Source organism: Sinocyclocheilus rhinocerous, unplaced genomic scaffold, assembly GCF_001515625.1.
Source record: "Sinocyclocheilus rhinocerous isolate Xijiao unplaced genomic scaffold, SAMN03320098_v1.1 scaffold295, whole genome shotgun sequence".
In the NCBI taxonomy this organism is placed as follows: Eukaryota; Metazoa; Chordata; class Actinopteri; order Cypriniformes; family Cyprinidae; genus Sinocyclocheilus; species Sinocyclocheilus rhinocerous.
The window spans coordinates 2,431,524-2,457,496 of NW_015647035.1; the positions used below are offsets into that span (position 1 = coordinate 2,431,524).

Genomic DNA, 25,973 nt, shown 5'->3' on the forward strand with positions numbered 1-25,973 from the left:
AATCCTTTAGTTTAAATGTGCTCACGTGAAAAGCCTTTATATAGTTCTGTTGTGTTTGTTTTGAGATGAGACGTGATATTCGTTTCCTCACTTAAATTCCTCTACAACTTGTAACATTCTAAATCAACACTCGGAGACAATATTAAGGCAATAATTCAATTGCATTCTATGTATGTGTACTTTGAGCCTGTCGATCAACATTAGATCTCTGCCAAAAGTGTGTGTGCATGTGTTCAGCGATTAGACTAGAAAGACTATAAGCTTTCTTGAGTTTATAATAAACTAGCACTACCACCCAGAATCTGCCTAAATTTACCAAAAGTGGACTGCGAAGTGGACTTCACAAGGTATTCCGCCAGATTCCAATCCGAAGGGAGCGTACATGTTCAGTTCGAAGGGCACTGCAAACGTCATAGGCAATAAGGGCACATCGATATATCACTTCACAGGAAGTGGAGAGGGAAAATCACCCAACTGTCATTGCGCACCGTGTCACCAGTTAGAACTAACAATGGAGCAGAGCCGTTGAAAGAGTTTTTTAAAGGCTCTGCAATGGAGCGGTTGCAATAAATGTTGTTATTATTATACATATTATTTATAGTATTTAGTAGCATAGTAGGATTCATAGTATTTATGAATGGTTATGGCGATGAATGTTATATTTGCATATTGTATTGTATGAATAGGTGAAACAAAGTTAAACCAGTGAGAAACAGCTGAGGCTCTGTCATTTTTTATTTTCAGCTTGCTCTTTAAAAGCGGACGCAGGAGGGAAAGGTCGTCCTCCAAAGACAGGAAGGACAAAGGGACAGGGGACGGACACAGAGGAAGATCCAAATCCCCGAAACATTTAGATAACGAACCGGGTGAGTCCACATTTGGTTTAACAGACTTTGATGAGGATCACTTTCTGTCGATACCAGGGAGTAGCTGAGGAAGATATTTGCATTTGAAAAGCCAGAAAGCAGCATAATGAGTTTTTAAAGAGGCTAAATCAGAGAGCTGCTTTGCTGTACACTGTTCCGCAGTAATTCCCTTGGAGTGGCCTTGAGTCCATCCCCTGTGGTTTTGCTCAGCTAATGATGAATTGCATAGCTGCCTTCTATACAGTGCCTACTGCAGCAAAACACAGAGTCAGAAACTTAGAAACGCATTGAAAACTCCAAGCTATATCACAGCTTGTCAGCCAGTCAGATTTGCCAATGTCTTTTTGTATTTTTGTAACATTTTAACCTTGTAACATTACAATTTATTGTACATATTTGCAATAAGTTCACTCTTAAAAATGGGGTTTTCGCAGTGATGCCCTAGAACAGTGTCCAAACCTGTGCCTGGAGGGCCACTGTCCTGCAGAGTTTAGCTTCAACCCTAACTAAACACATCTGAACCAGCTAATCAAGGGCTGAATCCAAAATCGCTCCCTATACCCTTGTTCGCTATTCCCTACATTAGGCCACTAATACAGTTCACTTGAAGGAGTAAATGAAAACAAGTCAGTTAATTTGGGCACTGAGTTCACCGGGAGGACTGCCGCTTTTGTAGAGTTTGTGCTTGTTGTTTAATAATTATTTGAAACTGGCAAATTTGCAGCTAAAGATAGCAAAAATGATTCCATTATTTAAGAAGTGAAGCAGACAGGGTCCAGGAAATTATCCACCAGTTTCTATATTGAGTGTTGTTTCTAAAATAATAGAAAAGTGGTGTTCAAGCAGATTTATGAGAATTGAAGTAAAAAATAAATGAATTTATGATTTTCAGTCAGGTTTTAGAAAGTCTTATTCAACTGACACTTGCTTATTATATTTAACAGATTTTATTAGGAAAGAGACTGATAGAGGAAACGTGGTATATTTCTGCTGGATCTGCAGAAAGCTTTTGATACTGTTAACCATTCAATATTATTAGACAAAGTAAGTGCTCTTGGTTTTTTTATGTACAGTAAAATCTTGGTTGGCTTCTTATCTAACAGGGAGAGTGCTGAAGGTAGACGTGGGAGGGATATGTTCTGAGGGTAAAATTGTGAATAATGGGGTTCCGCAGGGCAGCGTACTTGGTCCACTATTGTTTTTATCATATATAAATTATATTCAGGCTGCATGTGAGGGAAATATGTTTTTATATGCTGATGCTGCTGCTCTTTTAGTCACAGATATGGAGACTGGACGAATTCAGGAGAAATTATGTGAGGAGCTTGTTAAGGTGAAGGAATGACTGACTGAAAATAAGCTTTTTATTACATCTAGGTAAATCAGAATCCATTCTCTTTGGGTCAAATTATAATTTGCTTAAGGCAAAGAACTTTAAAAAGTTAATCCTAGAATCAAATACATTGCAAGATATACTAGTTTTTTAGTGAACATTTAAGGGTGCTTGCTATAGGACTTGTTCAATGTCATTTTGAGTATGCTTGTAACTCTTAGATGATTGATTTATCTAGTATGTGGATGGCAAAATTACAAAAGTCACAAAACAAACTGTTGAGATTAGTTTTAGGATTACAATGTTTTAGTCATGTGGAAAATAGACACTTTCAGCAGCTTGGATGGTTAACTATTGAAAAAAGATTGGCACTTCTGAATCTAAAAATGGTACATTCAGTGTATTTTAATTCTTATTTTTCCCAGGTTAAATTAAGACATGGTTATTTTACTAGACAGAGCATTATGGATCTTCATTTATGCAGGTTTAAGACTTTGTATGGACAAAGGGCTTTTGCGTATTCAGGTGCACAGGAGTGGAATAAGTTGTCTTTGGACAGGGTTTTAGTAAAAGAGTGAAGAAAATGTTTTTAGATAGGCTGTCTTAAATTTGACAGATTTGGATTATTGTACTGTTGTGAAGATTGCCTCTGTTGTGTGTGTTTGAGTGTGAAAATTATATTTATGTTTTGTAATTAGTATGAAATATATACCAAAAATGCCTGTCGTCACTAAAATTGTTTTCTTAAATCAAGGACCACAATGGAAATATGCCTTCTGGCGAGACGCAACAATTCATTCGCCGCGTGACTCTCACAGTGCATTATGGGTATTCTCTAGCTGTTGAGCATACATCAGTTGTTATTGCTGTGCATTGTGGGATTGAATGAGTGCACTCGATAATGTCCAATAAGGTTTCAGACACCACTAAAAATGCCTGTCCCCTCAAATGTGTGCCCTATTTAAGGGTATAGGGGCAATTTCGAACACAGTGAAGGTCTTCAGACTCACTAGAAACTTTTAGGCAAGCAATTTGGATCTGGTTGGAGCTAAAATCTGCAGGACGTTGGCCCTCCAGGAGCAGGATTGGACACCCCTGCCATAGAATAAATATTTTTAGTTCCCCAAAGAACCTTACAATGACCTTAAAATATTTTTTTTTCCTGCTGTGAGGAACATTTTAATAATCTAAAGAACCTTTTTCCATAAAAACCTTTTGTGCAATGGAAGGCTACAGATGCCAAAACCATAGATCTTTAAATGAGAATTGTAGACTGACTCTAGCACTTGTGTCCTCAGGTAAAGAGCGGGGTCGACCCATAATTAACCTGTTGAGTTCTCCCAGAGAGACTCGTGCTGGAATGAGGGAGCACAGCCCCATCCCCAGCCCAGAGACCATGGCCATGTTGGAGGATATGGCCTGCAAGCTGCTCAACGCGGATGAGGTGGCGGCTGTCATGAGACACTGTAAAAGGGTGAGTTATCTAAATGTCTGCTGGGTTGGAAAAATGTCTCAATTATGACTTTATACACGACAAGTTTACAGGTTTATTCTTTTTTGTTTGTTTTTAAATGTTTATGTGGATAACTAGAAAAGGCATCTGAATTCTACAGTACACTGTAAAAAAAAATTTTATCCTAAAAACGTCTTTCAATGTAGGCAATGCTATGGTTGTCCTGATAAAGCTCTTGAAGTACTGACAGACCATATTACTTCATTACTTCAAAATTGTATTTGTATTGACAGTTTGTGAGCCCTAAATTGCAAGAGTGTTTTGTGCTTTAGACAAATTTGGTGAGATTTAGACTGTCTAATCCCTGTGCTGGTGACTAGTTCACATTATCAGGACTAAATCGCTGAACTAGGGCATCTCCTCCTGTAGTTTCTAGTTGAGCGTGTGGTTGAGGATCTGGTGCGCCCCCTGCTGGCCATCTTGGACAAGCCTGAGAAGCTTCTGCTGCTGAGGGAGGTTAGGTAAGGAGTGTTAAAATGTCAGCCTCTGAAATGCATATATTCATATATCTCCTGCACTACTCATGCAGTCACTTACTTTACTTATATTTGGAATGTTTTAATTTAGCATTCACTTTCTTTTATGTAGAATGATCATCCCTCCCACAGATCTGGGCCGTTTTGACAGTATGGTTTTGCCCTTTGAGCTTGAAACCTATGACATACTAAAAAAACGCTCTGGTAAGAAAACATTTAACTTGAAACTTAAGCTTTTTAAATTTTCAGTCAAAAGTTTAGATACCTACTAATTTTGTATTATGGATGTTTTCCATAAATTAGAGTAATAATACAACTCAAGTAGAAGCATGGGAATTATATAGTGACCAAACAAACAAACAAAGCAATATTTTAGCTGAGCTTCTGTCAAACAGCATCCTGGGATGATTTTAATAACATTTAACAAATTCATATATATGTTGAGCACTTGATGCTTTTCCTTGATATAAATCGTCCAAAAAAATAAAAATAAATAAATATAAAACTGTAGTTTTGTAAAGAAATTCATAAGAAAAATCTGGATTTTAATCTGAATCCAGTGTCATTAATGTGAATTATTTATAAAGTGTTTTTGTGGTTCCCCAGTAAGGTCTCCTGTCCTGCGTTCTCCTCGTCATGGTGGAACACCCCGTCGCCATCTAATAACTCCCATCCCAGGTAACCTCCTTCTGGTGTGAACTGGAATCCTATTTCTTCATTTCTCTTGTTTTTACTCATCCATTTTTCAGTGCTGTGCAATGTCCTTCAGCTGATCCCTGTAGGAAATTATATAACCAGAAGACACAAAATCTCCTCTGAACCAGCTATTTCATATCCTGAAATGAATGTCTGACTGTATACACTACAAATTTCCTGTTGCTGATATTTAATCCACACACACAATCCCTCTCATCTAAAACCCTTGTTACTGTACACTACCATCACTTTTTGATAATAATCCTGTGCAGTTGTAAGCTGCCATTTAGGACACAAATGCATAATTTGCAGGATGCCGAACATGCATCACTGCCAAAAGAAGATAATCTGTCTCTTATTGCCATATAGCCTGCCTGTTTCTTTCTGCTGCTGACACTGCATGACCTCCTAACCTCTAACCTTAGAGTGCACAGTGCCCGCTGTCATTGTCCACAGTGTTGGGCTGCAATGAGCCTCTGACTTTTGAATGGAAGTTGTTTCTGAAATGCAAGAAAGGCGCCTTGCATTGTTTAACCTTCAAGCGTCCACCCACGCAGGTCTGAGGCTTAATGCAGCTCCTTTGTAATGTCCACAGAGGAGTAATTCAAAACTCTCTGTGCTAGAGGCCCCTGAAATCTGAGCGAGATGTGCGTGTATGCAACGCCACACCGCTGCTTACTCAATGGATATGAATGTGTGATTGTCGCTCACATTTCTGGATGAAAGGGAAAGTGTGTGTGAGGTTTCGTAACATCTGCACTGATTTAAGGAGATGTAAATGAATTCAGCTTTTAAACCATTTATTAGTATGTTTGTGGGAGGAGGAACTTGTGTGTGAATGCGATTAAATTCTTTGATTCTGAATTCTCTATAAATTTACATGTGTCTATAGTGGTACTGTGGTACAGTAATGATATCAGATGGCAATGCCTTGTACTGTACCTTGACATCCAGCAGCCCCCCAATTTTTTTTTTATATTTTAGCCACACTTACAGTTGGTGTAAAAAGGACTTTTCAAACTGGAAATAGTTAACCCGGGGTAAATTTTAACCTCGGGTAAACAGAATCCTATATATTGCCCTGAATGGACTTTTGGACTATAAAGGTAAGAACAGAACAGTCTCTTAACTCAAATATGAGGCATGTAATTAGATGTCTTTTGCTAATCATCGAACCATAATATTGTAACACCACAATGTTTCACACTGCACAAGTTCAGCACCGTGATGCAGGGATAACAGTGCTAGCCCTGCTCCAGAGAAGGGTTTCATAAAAGGTGGTGCTAACCCCGCAACTAAATTACAAGTGTGTAAAATTCCTTTACCTGGGCTTAAAAGCGGGGTTTAGACTGATGATAACCTGGGGTTAAGCTCAGTGTGAAAAGAGTGTGAGAGTGTGTGAGAAATGGTTTTAAAGGGGTCATATGATGCTATTTTAAAGATCATTATTTTGTGTATTTGGTGTAACAGAATATGTTGACATGCTTTAATGTTCAAAAAACACATTATTTTTCAAATACTATACATTATTGTAGGTCCTCTATGCCCCGCCTCTCTCAAACCTTTTTATTTATTTATTTTTTTAAATAGCCTTTGTGCACAGCCAGCCTTGTACTCTTCTAGGTTCAAAAAACAGTTGTCCATAAAATGCGTTGCACAAATTAAATCATCTGGGTTGTGCTGTTCAGTTGTAAATCAATCTTAACCAATGATTGCTAATTGCATCTACTTCCGGAAGGCCAAATAAAGTGCTTTTGCTTTCGCACTGAAACACAGTGTCTCCCTGACATGGCTGAATCAACACGACTGCTGTTCCTGAAAGCACTCCTTCTTTCTTTGCGTGCACATTTGGGCGGCATTATGTTAATATTTCCACATAGTGACGTAGATATGTGGGGGCATGTTAGAACGAGCCGTTTTAGGTAGGCGTGGTTGACTCTTAACTTTTATAAAGAATATCTCTTTGGATTTGAGACTTTAGTCTTTGCAACTTTACAGATCTTCTGTATGCACCAAGAGCTTGTAATACTCCAAAGAGAAAGGAAAACTTGAAATCACATCATATGACCTCTTTAATATCCTCTTGTATCACAGATTACCGTGGTGGATTCCACCTTCAGCCAGTGCAAGATCTGGAGAGAGAACGGCAGCTCATTGAAGATCTGGAACTGCTGCGTTTGGCGGGTTTACCGACTGGACGACTTCCTCCTCCTCGAGCTTTCACACCTCTCTTGGATGTACCAGTGGACACTTACATCACAGACTCTCTTCGTAATCGTTCACTGAGTCCTGCTCGTCCTGGCTGGCCTCACTCAGAGTCTTCTCACGGCACGGAACGCATCGCACACTCCCCCCAGAGAAGAGACAACGGTTTCCCCAGGACATCACACCATGACTCTTTAACCAGCAGGGGTGATTATGTCCCAGAGCGAGGGAGATCCCCTTATAGGAATGGACCTAGAATAAAAACGGACAAATCCCAGAATGGTAAAGAGGTAAAGTATACTGTAATGAGTGCACACCGCCGGAGTAGGACCCCATTGACCCAGGTGTTTGCGCCCAGCTCAGATCAGGACTGGAAAGAACCAGTGAATGGACACTCAGACAGCCAAGAAACCCCACCAGAGCAAGAGTATGAACTATCCACGGTTTCTATCTCTAAGACCAAACAGTCCCTTGGTGAGTTACTTGGAGTCACTGAGTCCTGACTTTATGTGGAAATGTTTCTCAAATGACAGACATCCCATTTATCTCTGACTAAAATAACTTGATTATACATTTATGAAATGTTAATTCAGCTTGCCTATGCAAAAGTTGCCTCCACAATGCTAGGGTGTTTTGGGTGGTTGCCAGGTTGCACTGCAGTTTTTTAAATCATGTCGCTATGTGGATTATAGGGGGTTCTGGGTTGCTAGGTGGTTTCTTTTTGGCCCAAGTTACCACACTCATATCTCTTTTATATTTTGATCCATAGACATGGTTTAGGTCCCTCCGTCATTGTGAGTCATGACATTTTTATCATTCACCAGGGGAAAATTATGTTTGATCACCTAGAAAAGTAATCTCTGCTCAAGTCTGTAATATAAACAGTGCCTGATGAGTTACATTCCAAAGTTTAATACTTAGGGTTAGGGGTTTATTCAGATCTCTGTTTCTGAGTATAATAGTATGACTAAATCCTATTAATATAGTAGATTTGCAGAGCATGTGGTTCATTCTGGACCCACAATGTCCTACACTCTCAAAAATAAAAAGTTACAAAAGCTGTCACTGGGGTGGTTACCTTTTAAAAGGTATGTGTAAAAGGTATATGTACACTTTCAGTACTAATATGTACCTTTAAGTTACTAATATGCACCCTTTAGAGGTAAATAATGTATAAAAATTTACCCCTTGAAAATGTACTGCCCCAGTGTCAACTTTTTTTCTGAGAATGTAGTGTACACTGACAGAATAAGAAATAAGAACTTTGTGGAAAAAGACCATACAATCACTGATAGATTGATATTAAAGAAGAGATTCTCCTTCAGGTCTTCTTCTCTCCTCACCAGAAGATGGCAGTGAATTACCCAGTGCAAGAAGTAACCCAGCAGTAATAGAGTGCAGTCCCATTCAAGAAGGTCTATAATTGACTGGGAGAAAGCTAAACATTATTATTTCTATTTGTCTTAATGACAGTTGCTCAGCTGGTGGACATCTGCTGACATCTCTAATATGTTTAGTCTGGACTATTTTTATGGCACAATCAAAAGCTCAGTTTTCTACATGCATACAAGTAAACAGCCTACAACAATATAAGAATATAAATAATGTAATGTAATTGGTTATACAGTGTTTGTTTCTTGCATAGAGAGAGAGAGAGATGAAGTCATCGTTAACTTGTGGATGGCTAGATGATTCTTATTCTTTTTGCAGGAATAAGCATCTCAGGTGGGATTGAGTCAAAGGTGCAGCCAATGGTGAAGATAGAGAAGATCTTTCCAGGAGGAGCGGCATCTACTAGTGATGTTCTGAAGGTAACTGATCCTCTTTATATAGATTCAGCTACAGCAGGCTAAGCAGTGTTGTAGTCTAGACCAGGGGTTTTCAACCCTGTCCTGGAGGACCCCCAGCCCTGCACATTTATGTCTCCCTTATCATACACACCCAATTCAGGTCTTGCAGTCTGTACTGACGGGCTGATGAGTTGAATCAGGTGTTAGATGAGGGAGACATACAAAATGTGCAGGGCTGGGGGTCCTCCAGGACAGGGTTGAAAACCTCTGGTCTAGACAAGCATATTTGAGACACCCTTTACGAAAAAGAAGTTTATTCAAGTGTGCTATTAGTATACTTCTTTTAAACTAAAAATAGGAAAGTACAGAAGTCTGACTAGGTTGAATCAGACTCAAGGCCAAGACCAGAAGAGAATCAATTTCACGTTTCTGAGTCTATTACAAGACCAAGACACTGAAAATATGGTCGTGGACTCTGACTTGGGAGCATGTGGACGTGTCTTGACTCTCAACTATAACACTGATGCAAAGTATGCACAGGGCACCATATGTCCAGTGACCAACCATAGTTTTGCTTTTTGAATCTGAAATCAAACAAGGCAAAGTGGAATATGTTCTTAAGAGGAGCGTCTACTTGCAACTAAGTGTCACACACAAACTCTTTTAATAGATTTTATACCATTGCTGCAAATAATGTATAAGGATACTGCTGGTAGGATTCATCCTGGCATTATTATTTGATGAATAGTGTGTTTGACTCCCAATCATTATTAGGAGGGTCTGGTATCAACAGCTGCAGGCCTTTTGATTTCTGTTTTGGTTAAAGCTAGAACTCAGTTATGTTATGTAAGTGCAGAGGCATTTTTATATGCTTAAGTGGCGCAACTCATTCATCATTGATGAATTGCTTCAGCCAGGCCAGAAAACAATATTTGAGTCTGCTGCTTCTTTTTAAGGAAGCTTTACACACATAAGAACACATGCTGTACATCTCTACTGAAAAGACCAGCTTGGTCCAGGCTGGTTTACTCTGGTTAGTTCTAGTTTGGTGATGGTCTTACTGGTAGACCAACACGTTATTTTTTTTGTTCTGATGGACCTGTTAGATCAAGCACGAAGCTGGTTGTCATGCTACCGTGTTATGTGCCACCGTGTCTTGACAATATCCAGGTCTTTGCACCTGTACAAAGTGAGGCAGAATAAGGGCTAAAGGTCACAGCAGGCGAGGGCACGATACCAACAGCACCTCTGTGACCCCACATAAAAGGTTAACACCCTGGAATCCCATGTGTGTATGTGTACTTTTGTGTGTGTTTTTCAAGAGAAGTCGCATCCTTGTCGATTACAGCCTATCAGGTAACAGCACTTGCCACACTCAGGAGATCTGGTGTCAGGCTCAAAACCCTTCAGTTGCCAAGAACATCCACTCATCTCTGGCCTCCACCTGGACTTGGTGTGAAAGACTAGTGGGTATTTCCATTCATACCAAAGGCCGACTAATTTACATTCCACTCAATTCACTTGTTGTCTCACCCTGAAGCCGTGAGAGGCTCTTCAGAACGGCTATCTTCACTGAGCTCTGCAGATTAACAGGCCTGCAGAGGGAAAGTGTGGAGCGCCCCGTTGACATGCTTCCTGTTGTCTAACTGATAACTCTATTATCTGAGCGGCAAGTATGCTCCAGCAGCTTGGAGGTCAGGTTTCTGTCACACATTGTCTGCAGTCACATCCCTCTTATCAAACGTTGTTGACACACATGGCAGACGGAGGTCAGGTGTTGTGTATGTGGTGGGGCTCCATAGAGTCTACTCGTTCGACTCATGTGTAATTAGTCCAGCACTCTCTTTTCCATTTTAATTATAGTCTGTTGTGTTGATCTTGATAGTCATTCTTCAGCTTATAAATACAGAGGGCTTCAGTTTAATAACAGATTTCACTGTATTTAGAGATTTTCTGGAGAAAATTTCAGGGGTCTTTTGTCTGTGCAAAACTTGCCACCACAAGTTGGCTTGATCACTTTCCCAGTATTTGCTAATCCATTAGTGTGTTGTGAGTGGTTGCTAGGATGATGCTTGTGGTCGCTGAGACGTTCTGAGGGTTTTTTTTCTATCACATTACTATGTAGTTGCTAGAGTAATGGTTGATGACAATTCCTAATTGGGGGGGTTTGTCACCAGCATTCTTCAAAATACCTTCTTTTGTGTTTCACAGAAGAAATTACACTCTTAACTGAAAATAATAAGCCAAAATAATAAATGTTTTCCAGTTTTATTTATGTGAGAATGAAGAGAGAAATATAATGTCTCTATAAGAGGACAACAGTGTTTGTTCTGACCTATGAAGAGCATGAAAACAGACCCTGACCGCTAAGGATGGGTGTAGAGAGTTCACTAAACAGGTGCATCCTGGTAAGAGATCGTGACTGAGGAAATGTGCCTACTTTGAACTAAAGTGCGTTTGTGAGCTCAGCTGTACTTTGTACTTTTTTCCTGGCAGGAAAGACATAATTCCAAAAACACACTCCTGCATCTGTGTGAGTGTTTGACTTTTGGGTTATGCACACCTAGAGACTGGTGTACATTATTTGGTCCAGCTCACTCTGATTTGACTGTTTCCCTCTTATATTTAATTTAGCCTAATGCTGTTAGTTTTGTCAGAGATAGGATAATGAGTTTAGATGAGAGCTGGTGGATATGTCGTGTTTTTGACCTGAAACATCTGTGCTTCTGGTCTGCCAAAGGTTACAATCAGAGAGAAAAACATCCATTTCTGAAGTATAATAAGCTGATGTCATTCACTGGCAGAGCTTTGACACACACAGTCTGAAGCAGGCCAGATGAGATCATTCACAGGTATTAACGAAGGAGAACAAAGGAAACGACAGGCATCCTGTGCCTGCAGCATCTGCTTTTTCCTGCCATTCAGACAGCGCATGCCTGTCTGCGCTCTGCCAGAAATACTCAGGGATGTGTCAGGAAAACAGACATCTGCATTAATGATCAAGTCCTACACCTGAACTTTTCTAGAAATCTCTCTTTGTGTGTGTGTTTAGGCTGGATTCGAGCTGGTGTCGGTAGATGGAGAGTCCCTCCAAGGTGTTACACATCCGCACGCGGTGGATGCCATTCGAAGGGCTTTCAGCAACAAGGCCAAAGACCCCATGGAGTTTATCGTCAAAGTTCCCAAGAACCCGAGAGACTGACTGAAACAGCCTGAAACTCAATGAGTTTTGGTAAAGGCTCCAATATACTTATGGTGAAGTTCTTTTTCATTCTTCACTTGGGTAAAAAGAAGTTTGAAATACCTGAGCAGTGGTGAACTGTTTGTGAACATCATGATGCCGCCCACGCTGCTGAGAACAGAGATTAGATGAATATGTAAATATGTGCTACACACTCTTCTCTCAATAACAAAATAAACATAGAACAAAAATGACAGCGGTAAGAAGTTCGCCAAAAGTGAAAATTTGCCTTAGATTTACCCTTCAGATTTACCCTCAAGCCATCCAAGATGTAGATTGTTTCTTCATTGGAACAGATTTGGAGAAATGTAGCATTACATCACTTGCTCACCAATGCATCCTCTGCAGTGAATGGGTGCCGTCAGAATGAGAGTCCAATCAGCTAATAAAAACATCACAATAATCCACAAGTAATCCAAATGACTCCTGTCTGGATAGCCTGAGGGTTAGTAAACTGTCGGCAAATTTTCAGCATTTTTTAGGAAACTATTCCTATAAGAAAGCATCTGATCATACTGAAGTGGATATGTTTGCACAAGTTTTGCAATTCGGTACTCCAGGCAAGTCGCTTATTTATATAGCACTTTATACAATTGATAAAGCAAGCAGATTTACAGTATTAAACATGAAATAAACAGTGTCAGTGTCAGTTTCAATTAGAGTTACAACTTCAGTTTCTACTGAAAAGCAGCTCTCCAGTGTGTTCAGGTTTTTACTCATGTCTGATCTCGACAGACTGAACAGAAGAAATGAACCACCAGATTTCACCATCGATGAAGGCAGGGCCCCAGAGCACAGTTACCTACTGTATTACGTAACCACCACGGACCAATGGTTGTTTAAAGGTGTTGACAGTCAAAGCAAACTTTTCTGGCAAGCCACTTTGATTTCCTGAAACAAACTCCAAACTAACTTTTGGCCGGGCTTTATTCAAAATGACATCACACCAGTTCGTACTTGATTTTTGCTTGAAGTATATCGGGGCCTTAGTGCTGCAGGGTATAAACAGAGGACAGTTGCTTGGTTTGAAAGAGAAATCATGCCATCATGACTGGTGGGGGTCGAGGCAAACCCCTGAGCAAGAATTCAAAAATGGGCTTCCAGAGAGTGCTATTGGCCATTCACAGATGCTGACCTTTTCCCTTCCTGTTGAAAGTTATTTGCTTTTGAATCTATTCCTTTTCTGTTTTGAATCTATTCTATGAAATTTAATAAAACAGTCATAACTTGTCACTTCCAATGTTAAAGGATTTGACACCCAGTATAAACATGAGATATTGTGGGTTTCTATTTTTGGTTGGTTTAAGCCTGGAGCTAGATAAGAGCGCACTGGCATGACATGCTGATAATCATAAATCATAACACTACCCATCCATCAGTGTTATATACTAAACTTTTTTTCTGTGTACGCATCAAAAGAAAGCATGTAAAAAGCATCTGGTCTGCATTTTTGCAATTTGTTTTATTACAAAAGTCATTGTGTGATTATAAATAAAAAGGTTAAATATTGACGTTTCCATTGTGTAAGCTCTTTCGACTCTAGTTCTGATCTTAAATGATAAAATACAGATTATTAAAGATACATTGTGTAACTTTTGTCCCTCTAGTGGTTGACGCATAAAACTACAAGTTATTGCGGAGGAACATTGTTTTGATTACGTGAGTTGTGCTTTGGCTCCACTATTCTGCGCGGAAGAATCTGAAGGTGATGATAAACGGGGCAACTATTTGAGCAATGTTGCCAAGGGATGCTGCTTGACCACTTTTCCCATTGAGAATGGGCAACAAATTTCTATCTGGATACTTTAGATCAGTCGTGGGCCCTGTGTCTCACCTGGTTGCCTTGTTGAGATTGCTCAAAAAGTTGCCCCGAGTATCATCACCTTGACTGTTTCAAGCGCACCAGTGTGCCCATGATCGAATCAATAAATGACGAAAGAAAGACGGGTAAGTAACTTATATGTCGGGTTCTTTGACTTGTTGAAAATATATATATTTTTTAAATAACATTACAAATGCTTGCCGATGCTGGCGTTAGAATTAACCATCGAGATTTGTATGATATCAGGAAAAAGGGTGTAAACCGATTTAACTTGGCTAGTAGGCTATTTATAGACAACCGGACCAAAGTACTAGTAATTGGTTTGGAGTTTGGCATTGTTACCAGCAAAAACATTTTTTGTGAACCCAGTCAATGCTCAGCAAATATGATGCTTTGCAAACTAAAGCCAAGCTAATGTTGATTCATGTTTTATTACGCAAACAGTCGCTTTCCCTTTTTGTTTGCAAACTCTTTCTTTTGGTGTAGTTTCAAGCTAAGGCCCTGTCCCAAATCGCACCCTAAACGTAATGCCGCTTTGATTGTTGGGTAGAAGTGCACATCAAGGGTGCATAGCGGCCACAAAGGGGGCGCTCGTGAGCACCCTTCTGAAAGCTAAAATGACGGGCTTGTCCAAATACCCACACTAGCAGTCTTTGCGCTTGACCACTATTTGGCTCAAGTGTTCAAGTGGGAGTGAAGAACACAAGTGTGTGTAGAACTTTTCATTACCCGGGACACACTTATACTTGTTGTAAAAATGCAAGTGTTTACAGAACTTGATTTTGATTTTCAATAATTTGCATTTTAAAATAAACTTCTAAATGTCTGTTCAGTAGTACCTATAACAAATAACATAATTTAGTGTGGTCCTTCTACTTAAGTGATAAAAAGCAGTTGCAAATGTTGTACAAAATAAGCATACTCATCTTTGCACCAATAAAACATGCAACACTTTTATGTTTTACTACCAAATTATATGTAATATCTAATTATTATTAATATTTCGTACACTGGAAAGGTTTTCATGACCTCTTGCGAGACCTCAGCAAAAATCTCACGATTTATTTCCAGAACATGATGCATGATGGGATAAAGCTTAGCCTCAAATACCACTCAGAAGCTGTATTCAAGTTTTTTCGACCTGGTACAGTCTTGCTCACTTCATGTTGCGTGCATGCACTCTCAAGTGGCCAAGACCTCAAGTGTGGGTATTTGGACAAGCCTGATGAATGGGACACCCTATGGTCTTATGGACTTAATGGACACTCGCACACGGTGGCCATTGTAAGTCCACAAGACCATAAGTGCACATGAAGTGTGCCTAGAATACCTTCCACCAATAATAGCCATGACCTGTATTCCTTGATGTGACGTAAACATGCATGGAGGAATGAGAGAAACATTAAGGCACAAAAAAGGTTGGAAGATATATTTTTGATGTACTTGCTCAAAATTAAAATTTAGTTAATTTTAAACAAAAAAACGTTACTTGCGTTCTAGTGTCTTGCATTGCTATAGTGCTTCAACATGCATTTTTAAACTCTTTTATTAATTAGGATATGAATGTAATAGGTTTAAAGAAAGCTCTAAAAATTTTATTTCTCGGAATGAGGCAACTTTCTTTTATTAAAAACACATTTTTACAAGAAATATACAACAGGAAAATATACATACATGACTACAAAGACTACAGATTGACAAAGGAAACATACACAAGCACATACATGTTGGTCTATTCACAGTGGTTACACCTTCAAGATATTTGTGTGTAAAAACAAATATATTGAATATGTCGATAATATTACAATAAGAGGAATATTTACACGTGTATTTTTCAGGGGCGTGATTGACATGTCAGGAAGAAATGCACAGGATATTGTCCAGGGGTAAGAGAGCTCTTTTCGTACACTCATAACATATCTGTGCTACAGAGATGATCCTGACAACACAAGGGATGATAATCTGAGCAGGGTGAGAAAAATATGGCATCATATCTTCTGATTCTCAGGTAGTCATTGATGAATGTAAAAACGAACTGAAGCGATACAAGACTAGACTAATCACAAACAGTGAATCATTCTGACCAATAATGAAATGAATAATTTGGCCTTGAATGAAAAATATAAAAATGATTATCACATAAATAAAGTGTCTGTTTTAATGTAGGATCATTGAGAGTATATTACATGGTTTTGTAAAAAAGGAAGCACTGAGTGAAAAATGTAAATGTATGTAACTATAAGCTGATAAAGATACTATGGAAAATACATAACAGATTATCTTTGGTTGCGATGGCTAAAATGTGATCTTGTATTGAGAGTTCCTCATTTCATAATTTTTTGCCATTACGTTTTTTTTTCCCTGTCAAAAAAGCTCCCAAGCATTGCCTTGTTGTCAGACAATGTTCTTGCCACTTTTCTACAACATGCTCAAAAATTATGTAATAATGCTGTACATTATGATCAGAGAAGGACATAGTAAATACTCATTATGAATATAAAAACACTAACCACTATATGAAATACTGTCAGAGCTCCCTATGAACATGCTATGGCAAATGACCCCTCTGGACAAAAAAAAGTGTGTGAAATATGCCTTTCATATTTATTAAACTCACAAAGTTACCTGTGTTACCACAAAATAGCTCGAGGTGCTATATATAAAAATATACATAATATTTATATATATATTTAATTCTTCCTCTCTTTTTTAAAGAATCTGTTCTGTTGTTCTGTAAAAACAACAAAGTTTATATAGTGTATATATCCCTTTAACAAAATGACCACAAACATTTGATTAGTATTTCTCAGATTGTATGCAAATCTAACATAATATCTATGCATTCATCAACTATGTCATTACAGAGCAGAACTGGTTGGAAAAACCAACCGGTTGACCTGTGTTATGCCATAACGTGACTCAACGCCAGACTGTCTGGCCACAGAAATGCTACGGTGTCATGCACACATGCTATTAACTCTGTACAGTGTGCGTGGCAATACTCACAAAGAAAAGAAAAAATATATATTTGCCTCTATATTTGCTAGTTATATCTACTAATATATCATCTAATTATAAAAATAACACTTCTACATCAGTGATTAGTATCAAATGTAGCGTAAGCAGTGAGGCTGAGATGAGAGGTGACAGTTCTTGCTGCATAGTGCCGTAAATAGCTGAGAAGATATGATACAATGTTATTGAGGACTTAACACCAGCACAACTAGAACACCAAGAATGAATGCAACAAAACTGCAGTTTCTGTGACCTAACATGAGATGCTCATTAGAGTGCCTCCAAGTCTTTTCCCATCAGTGTTAATGCTGGTACAATGGGAGAGACAAGTAGAGTGCTCTGTACTACATAGAATATGAGAAACACCATAAAACCCTTAGCCTACATGCTGTATTTCTTCCCATTGGTTCTTCGATCTCATAACCATTTCAGTATATTTGCTAAGAAAAAAATTCCAAATGAATTAAGTTAGCAGGCGAGTAAAATATTGAATGGACATTTGTAAGTGTCATATATTTCATTTCGTTATCATTGAACATAAGCCCATCATTGGTCTTCAGTTCACATCAACCCATTTAGAAATTGGGTTTGTCAATCTGCCCAATTTCCCAATCTTGTTCACAAAGGACACATTCTAGCATTCACTCTATGCTACAAATGTCTTTGGCCGTCGTCGCATCTCGCTGTTTATGTCAACAATTTATACTTCTGCACCACTGCATAGATGCTTTTGATTTCAGATCAACGGGGGATTAAATGTGATATTTTTTGCGTTACTTTTTTTCAGAATTAAGCTAAATTATAGCCCTAGTTGTACTATAGGGGTTTGCCAGGAACAAAGCACCACCTTTGAGGACACCTTCCCTTCACCAGTGGCATCAATTAACTGCTGTTCACAGTCATTGTACATTCATCTCACAGGTTTCCTCACAGGTGTCCGAGGCAGGAAGTGATCAAAAAACATGTCTAAATACAAATGTTACATATTTTATTGGCCTCTGCGGACATCACAACAATAACTTGCCTTGAACATAAGTCTTTCTGAAATAGTGTGGAGAAGCATGCCAAAAACACTGCAGTGAAGGCCAGTGCTCCTCACACAAACTCAGTGGAAATTCATTTTGGGATGGCAGAGTGAGATGTGGCTTAGATTTCAGTGGCAGTGATCTCCTCAAAATGGATCTCATTGCTACGCATGTCAAACTCCTCCATGTCCCTGTTCTCCAGCTCAAGACTAAGTTCCCTCATCACATGTTCTAGGTCTCGGTTTCTGCGGTACATCTGGATGTAGTTCTGCTGCAGCTGCTTCTGGTAACGAATCACCTTGTCTTTCTCCTCCTGCCATACCCTGCGTTCATCCTCAAAGGCCTCCAGCTGGTCCTCACTCCGCCTCCTCTCATACATCAGCTCAGCCCGCATTCGGTCCACCTGCTGACGGAGACCATGAAGCACATCCACGCTCTGACGCTGCACCTTCGCTTCATCGCTTTCATATGCTAGAAACTGCTCTTCACTGCTGTTGTCCCGGAAAGCAGGACTGATTCCGTGAGTGATTCCCCCACGGCTTTGGGGCAGGGGCAAGCTCATGCACTGGCCCTTAGAAGGTAGAGTTTGGAACGGGGACACTGCCAGGGTCTCTTTAAGACGGATGGACTCTTCCTCCAAACGGCCCACCTTCTCCCGCAGGAGCTCCGCTTCGCTTTTACGACGCTGCAGCTCATTCTCGCAAACCTCAAGTTCGAGTGTACGGGTGCGGACTGTGGCGTGGGCTTCCTGCGAGCGAGCCTGGCTAGCTTGAAGCTCGGAACGAGCCTCTCTCAACTGGGCTTTCAAAGCAACAATCTCGCTGGCCTTCTGACCAAGATCAGCCTGTACATCCTTCAGCTGCTGCTTCAGCAGAGAGATCTCACCAGACTTCTGACAGACCTGCAACACAGGAGCATTCAAGTTCATTGAATGTAATTATTACTCATTGCTAGATCTAAATTGGTACAAGATCTCACCTCCCACTTTGTCTCTTCTAGACGAGGACCTAGTTGAGTCTGCTCCTTCTCAAAAGAGGCACATCTCTTCTCCAATGCCTCCCGTTCCTGCAGCAGTTGGGAGAAGTCCTCCTGCAATTTCTTCTTCTCTTGCTGCAGCTGGAACACCTGCAACTGCAGGACATGTTGTGCCCGTTGTGCCCTCAGCTGCACCTGCTTCATTTTCGATGCGCAGCTCTGCCGAAGGTCCTCCAACTCTTGCTCACACCGCTTCTGTTTCTCCTCATACACCTGCATGGAAAAGACATATGATTTTACTTACGTTGTATCCACGTATCTAACAATTCCCTGTCAAATGGCACTAATAACTGGTAGAAAACTGCGATTGTCACCTGACAGATGGCTGCCTCATTCTCATCCAGGTTGTCCCTGAGTTGCTGCAGCTCCAGGTCTCTTTCCCTCAGCTTCTCCTCAAGTTCCCGAATGACGACCTCATACCCTTCTCCTGGAGCCGGGGAGCGGCCACACGATCCACTGTCTGAGAGGGGCTGCCCACGGCCACTTAAAGACCCTGTGCTCTTACTGGATGATGACCGACCACTGTCAGAGTTAGAGTGTCCGTGGCCACCACTGGAGCGTGTGGTTTCCATGTGCCCGGTGGGAACCTCGCTCTGTGCCAGGCTGTACCCTGTGCTGCTGTAGGTTGGTAGACTGGAGAGTGAGTTGCGGCCTGAGTCCGACATAGTGCAGGATTGGCTATTCCGTGCATTGCGCCCCCCACTGTAAGAGTTACGCTTCTCCTGACAACCCAACAATGCTCCAGTGCCAGGAAGTAAGAGGTTGAGGCTGCCCTGGCTTTCAGTCTGACTGCCCCCTGACCGTGGAGACAGGTACTGCACAGAGTTGCGATTCTTGGGCACAACCGGCTTAAAGGCAGTGGGACGGATCAGTATCTTCTCCATACTCTGTGATCAAAAGTAAATGGTTAATGTGACTACTACGTAAAACCACATTTAACACTTGAACTAAAATGCTAACTACACTGCTGTTGAAAACTTTGGGGTTGGTAAGATTTTTAATCTTTTTGAAAGATATCTCTTATGCTTACCAAGGCTGCATTTATTTGATCAAAAATACAGTAAAACAGCAATATTGTGAAATCAGCAATTTTGTATTTTAAAGGGGTCATATGATGCGATTTCATTTTTTCCTTTCTCTTTAGAGTGTTACAAGCTCTTGGTGCATAAAGAAGATCTGGTTCTTTTTAGCAGCATCATATGACCGCTTTAACATTTTAAAATATAATTTATTCCAGTGATGGAAAAGCTGAATTTTCAGTAGCCATTACTCCAGTCTTTAGTGTCACATGTTCCTTCAGAAATCATTCCAATAGGTCAATCTGATTCTCAAGAAACATTTCTTATTATTATCAATGTCATTAACAGTAACTCTGTAGAAACCATGATTTTGATTTTAAGCGTTCTTGTTGAATATAAAGTTAAAAGAATTTAAAATAAATATTTTGTAAAATTATAATTATAAATTGTCTTCACTGTCCTTAATCTGTCTTTGCTGAATAATCATTTCTTTCAATAAAAATTTGCTGACCCCAAACTTTTGAATGGTAATGTATCTACACAATACATGGTGAAAGCATGAAGACAACAACAGGAATCTTTATTTTTGTTGAGAGTGTAACTGAGGTGTCATTGATTAAATGTGTACAGTAAGTGATGGCATATTGACATACTGCAGTGATTAAAGGCTCTCTTTGATCAACAGAAATGAATAGCCAATTAAATGTACTTCCCACTGTGTGTAATGAGCATCAGCAAAACTACCATTCTTTACAGTAAAATAAACAAATGAGACCATATGACAATATAACAATGGGCAGAATTTTTAATTAGCTACTTAAAGAAATGATCTGGTTAAAAATAACAAATGTGTAGCTTGTACGACTTTTAATGCACTTGTGCTAATTTTTTTTGAGCTGTAAAGTTTTTTTCTTTTATGTTTACCTCCTAAGCACCTTTTCCACCTATTCTGACTCACCTTTTCCAGCTTCCCTGACACTGGGATGAGTTTGGGAGGAGGGCCACCAATGTTACCATTCATGCCTCTGTTATCAGGAGGCTCTTCGGTATCACTGGACGGGCTGCACGGGGTCACATGATTATCATTCCAGTCGCCCACTGGCTCATCACTCAAATAGCCATAGTTGCCATTGCCAACAGAGATGAGGGCAGAGGACTTGTTCTTAGCAGGTAGAAGAGGCTGTCTGGTGAGAAGCTGCTCCTGTGAGCTGGCACTGCGCAGCGTGCCCTCTTGCTGTCGGAAACAGCTCGTAGCTGGTGTGGGTTTGCGATACTTGGTGCCAAAGTCGCTGGCAGCTCGGCAGTGACGCTCCTGGTAGGTACGTCCAGAGATAAGGCTGCTGACGGAACCCATGGTGCCTGCCGCAGCTACGGTGGGGGAGTGAGACACTGAGCAGCACTGCTGGATGTCAGCGCTGGGCTTCGGGTGATCAGTGGGCACAGGCAGTGCCTGAACTAGAGCCATGGCGAACACACGCCCAGGACACACACTCTGTGGAGAGAAAAACAGGAAGACAAGGAATAAAGATTACAGTCAAAATGGGCTGATTGTCATGAAACCTGTAAAATGGATCATATAATTTTAGGTCATATAATTGCACAGTTTTTGATTTCAAAAACAAAAGAATCTCAGAATCAGAAAGAGCTTTATTGCCAGGTATGTTTACACAAACAAGGAATTTGTTTTGGTGACAAAAGCATCCACAGCATTACAGTGACAAGTCACAAATAATAAAAATAGAATGAGTAAATAGAATAAAAAATGTGATAAAAAAATGCACAATATACAAATAGACAATAGATGGCATTTGTGTGTACAGGCATGTTATGTACAAATGCAAGGAAATGTGAATAAGTGTGGTGTTTTAAATAAATAAATGTATAAATAATGTTGTGTATTACACGTTCATTGCCAAGTTAACTGTTCATGAGATGGATTGCCTGAGGTTAACTTTTCTTATGCTTGGCTGTTCTGGTGCTCAGTGCTTTGTAGCACCGACCAGATGGCAACAGTTCAAAGAGGAAGTGGCCTGGGTGTGAGGGGTCCAGAATGATTTTGCCAGCCCTTTTACTCACTCTGGATGAGTGCAGTTCTTGGAGAGTGGGGAGGGTTGTACCAGTGATTCGCCCATCAGTCCGGACTATCCGCTGCAATCTTCTAAGGTATGATTTGGTACCTGAGCTGAACCAGACAGTTACTGAAGTGCAGAGGATGGATTCAATGACTGCAGAGTAGAACTGTATCAGCAGCTCCTGTGGCAGGTTGAACTTCTCCAGGTGGTGAAGGAAGTACAACCTCTGCTGGGCCTTTTTGACAATGGAGTCTATATGGAACTCCCACTTCAGGTCCTGAGAGATGATGGTGCCCAGGAACTTGAATGACTCCACTGTTGCCACACTGCCGTTCATGATGGTGAGTGGGGGGAGTGCAGGGGGGTTTCTCCTTAAGTCCACTATCATCTTCACTGTTTTGAGCGTGTTCAGCTCCAGGTTGTTATAACTGAACCAGACAACAGCCAGCTCTTTAACCTCCTGTCTGTAAGCAGACTTGTCACCGTTCTGGATGAGGCCATTAAGTGTGGTGTCGTCTGCAAACTTCAGGAGCCTGACAGAGGGATCCTTTGCAGTGCAGTCATTGGTGTACAGGGAGAAGAGCAGTGGGGAGAGCACACATCCCTAAGGGGCGCCAGTGCTGATCGTACGGGTGCTGGATGAGAATTTTCCCAGCCTCACTAGCTGCTGCCTGTCTGTCAGGAAGCTGGTGATCCACTGACAGATGGAGGTGGGCACAGAGAGCTGAGTTAATTCGGACAGGAGGAGGTTTGGAATGATAGTGTTGAAGGGTGAGCTGAAGTCCACGAATAGGATCCTCACATAAGTCCATGGTCTGTCCAGATGTTGCAGGATGTAGTGCAGTCCCATGTTGACTGCATCATCACAGACCTGTTTGCTCAGTAAACAAACTGCAGGGGGTCCAGTAAGGGTCCAGTGATGTCCTTCAGGTGGGCCATCACCAGTTTTCAAATGACTTCATGACCACAGATGTTAAAGGCACAGGTCTGTAGTCATTAAGTCCTGTGATTTTGGGTTTCTTTGGGATGGGGATGATGGTGGAGCGTTTGAAGCAGGAAGGGACTTTGCATAGCTCCAGTGATCTGTTGAAGATCTGTGTGAAGATAGGGCCCAGCTGGTTAGCACAGGATTTCAGACAGGCTGGTGTAACGCCATCTGGGCCTGGTGCTTTTCTTGTCTTCTGTTTCCAGAAGACCTGGTGCACATCATCTTCACTGATCTGAAGTGCAGGAGGGGTGAGAGGGGTTTGTTGGAGGCGTTAATAGATCCATAGAGAGAAGGTCAAAATGGGTGTGGGGTGTGAGACCTCATTCAAATCGTCAGCCAGTTGTTGATTCTCCACAGTGCTGGGGGATGGTGTCTTGTAATTGGGGATGTCTTTCAGTCCTTTCCACTGATGCAGTGTCAATGGCTGAAAACTGATTTCTCAGCTTTTTGGACCCTGTCCCCACTCATGTAGGCATCTTCTTTGGCCTGACGGAGCTGTCTGAGTTTTGCAGTGAACCACAGTTTGTCGTAGTTGTAAGTTAAATGAGTCCTGGTAGGAACGCACATATCCTCATAGAAACTAATGCATGATGTTATAGTCTCTGTGAGCTCGTCCAGATCGGTGGCTGCAGCTTCAATAACACTCCAATCAGTGCAGTCAAAGCAGGCTTGTAAATCCCGCTCTGCTTCATTAGTCCATCTTTTTACAGTCCTTGTTACAGGTTTAGCTGATTTCAGTTTCTGCCTCTAGGTTGGTATAAGATGAACCAAACAGTGATCAGAGAGCCCCAAAGCTGCCTGTGGGACAGAGTGATATGCATCCTTTATTGTGGTGTAACAGTGGTCCAGTATATTACTGTCTCTGGTAGAACATGTAACATGCTGTCTTTATTTTGGCAGTTCATGGGAGAGATTTGCTTTATTAAAGTTCCTGAGAATGATTATAACAGAGTCCGGGTATTGTTGCTCTATATCTATGATTTGATCAGCCAGTTGTTGCAGCCAGTTGTTGTAGCTCATATCTTTAGACATCGCCGCATGACCAAAGTGATGCAATTTATTAATGTAACTTTACACAATATTGCCACAGAATGAGATCACGGTCTTATTACAGGTTATTGAGGTTAAGTGCCTTGAGTTATTGCAGCAATCTGTGGTTAAAGACCACATGAGATCAAAATTCAACTTTTGAAGCATTTGGTCCATGTCTGCTTTCTCCAAGACTATCTATATTGTACACTGTACAATAAAAAAACACTTCAATCAGTATGTAATCTCATATACTGTATGTATATAGAGCAATGTTTCATAATAAATGCATTTCTACTCATTTTTTCTTTCAGAAATAAAATTAAAAATGCCTGAACATTATGATTTGATTTCACAGAAAAAAGGAACTTTTCGATTTTTAGTAGTTAGATTTTTTAATAGTTGTTGTTAAAGTTGACTAAATTAACTTAGCATATAGATACAATTTAAACTTATAGTCTGTCTCTTTACTGAATGTCCCTCACCCTAATACCACCTGTTAGCAACTATCAATTTAAAAAAAATGCTTACAAGGGTACAATGTTGATGGTGCCCTTTGCAGTGACTGAACAGCAACCTTTACGTTTTGGGACTAGTGGGCACTAACATACTTGTCCACATCACCAAAGACACTTATTGTTCAACTATTACATGCCGTAACTGTAAAGGCCTTAGTTAGCACAGCACAAAATGAATGAGCAATGTAACAGCTCAATTAAAAACAGATAAGCAAGCATTAGCAGCAGTTAGTTATGTGTTTCCGAATCAGTGTTAGAGTTTAATTCTCGGATGGGCATTGAGGGATATATATTTAGCCTGCTGCAATGTGCTAAGAGCAGTTTCACCATGTGGAATAATCTGCAAAGAGCCTGCCAGTCCAATCAATTACCCACACCCTCAGTGCACTTCAGAACACACTCCCAGAGAACTTCAAAATGCCACATGCAGGAGGAACACAGTCTTGAGTCGCCAGGAGAGATCAGACCGCCCCGACTGCACTGCCATCCCAATGACCTCTCTGCCACCGGGACAGACAGGCAAAGAGAAAGCCAGTGCCAGTCTGACTCAAACTTCTCATAAGACATTCTTGTTCTGTTCACTCATCCACATGCAGCCCCCACATGCCATTTTAGCTGAGGTTTGAATTCTGATGAAGTCAAAGTAGCAGACTTCAGCATGGGATTGGGTGAATACCTGATGGTCTTATGGCCTTAATGAATTATCATTCTCTGGTAATAACTACCAGTCAAAATTGTGGATGTATTTAACCCTTATTATTAATATTTTCTACAATTTAATTACTGGAAGTGCACATCCCTTCCTTAATTTACACCTACAAGTGTACACTCTCTCCTGCCAGCAACTTAATAAGAGATGCCTTGTTGTTCCTTCACAACGAAGCACAAAGTCATTCTCCAGAACCTTCACCCTCTCTGCTGCTCCTCTCTGGTGAAATGAGCAGCCAACCTCCACCGCTGAGACCATCACTTCTTTCAAGAAGCAGCTGAAGACACAATCCTCATTTTTCCTCATTTTGGACATCTACTCAACCAATTGCATGAGGTGGGATCCTGGGATGCTTTTTAAACAGTACTGAAGGAGTTCACTTGTATGCTGAACTGTTGTTGGCTTAATGTTTTATATTAGTATATAATCCGTGTATCATTTGATCATTCGTTTTTTGATTTAATATTGAAAGTAGAAAAATTAGAAAACGGCTCCGTTTTCATTTTTTCTCCAAAAAACGAAAAACGAGAATTCAGCTTAAATTTTCGTTTTTTGTTCATGGGTGGAAAAATGAATAAACAGCTTGAATATTCGATTTCTACATGTGGGCGGGAATTAAAC

General features: G+C 40.5%; 2 protein-coding genes across 4 annotated transcripts in view; one reads left to right on the forward strand and one right to left on the reverse strand.

Annotated features, from left to right (window-relative positions):
- The first annotated feature begins 796 nt into the window (after positions 1-796).
- On the forward strand, positions 797-12,261 carry LOC107708384 (uncharacterized). The gene is made up of 8 exons (XM_016512583.1): positions 797-866; positions 3,498-3,673; positions 4,082-4,173; positions 4,301-4,392; positions 4,795-4,866; positions 6,979-7,563; positions 8,800-8,900; positions 11,932-12,261. The coding sequence occupies exons 2-8, from the start codon at positions 3,560-3,562 to the stop codon at positions 12,079-12,081; spliced, it is 1,206 nt and encodes a 401-aa protein (XP_016368069.1). The 5' UTR covers positions 797-866; positions 3,498-3,559; the 3' UTR covers positions 12,082-12,261.
- Positions 12,262-16,690: 4,429 nt separating this feature from the next.
- Positions 16,691-25,973, reverse strand: part of LOC107708464 (leucine zipper putative tumor suppressor 2 homolog) — a 63,394-nt gene continuing 54,111 nt past the window's right edge. For all 3 annotated transcript variants that reach the window (XM_016512710.1, XM_016512709.1, XM_016512708.1), the window contains 4 exons: positions 20,995-21,528; positions 19,332-19,904; positions 18,961-19,230; positions 16,691-18,883 (listed from right to left, as the gene is read on the reverse strand). In XM_016512710.1, the coding sequence (XP_016368196.1) occupies positions 18,104-18,883; positions 18,961-19,230; positions 19,332-19,904; positions 20,995-21,501 (2,130 nt within the window). In that variant the 5' untranslated portion in view covers positions 21,502-21,528 and the 3' untranslated portion in view covers positions 16,691-18,103. The remainder of the gene's footprint in view (positions 18,884-18,960; positions 19,231-19,331; positions 19,905-20,994; positions 21,529-25,973) is intronic.

Bases quoted from the DNA above. Each gene is read 5' to 3' on its own strand.
- LOC107708384 (XM_016512583.1), top strand. From the start codon at position 3,560: ATGAGGGAGCACAGCCCCATCCCCAGCCCAGAGACCATGGCCATGTTG. The intron at 3,674-4,081 runs GTGAGTTATCTA...CTCCTCCTGTAG, and splicing joins TCATGAGACACTGTAAAAGG to TTTCTAGTTGAGCGTGTGGT. The intron at 4,867-6,978 runs GTAACCTCCTTC...CTTGTATCACAG, and splicing joins TCTAATAACTCCCATCCCAG to ATTACCGTGGTGGATTCCAC.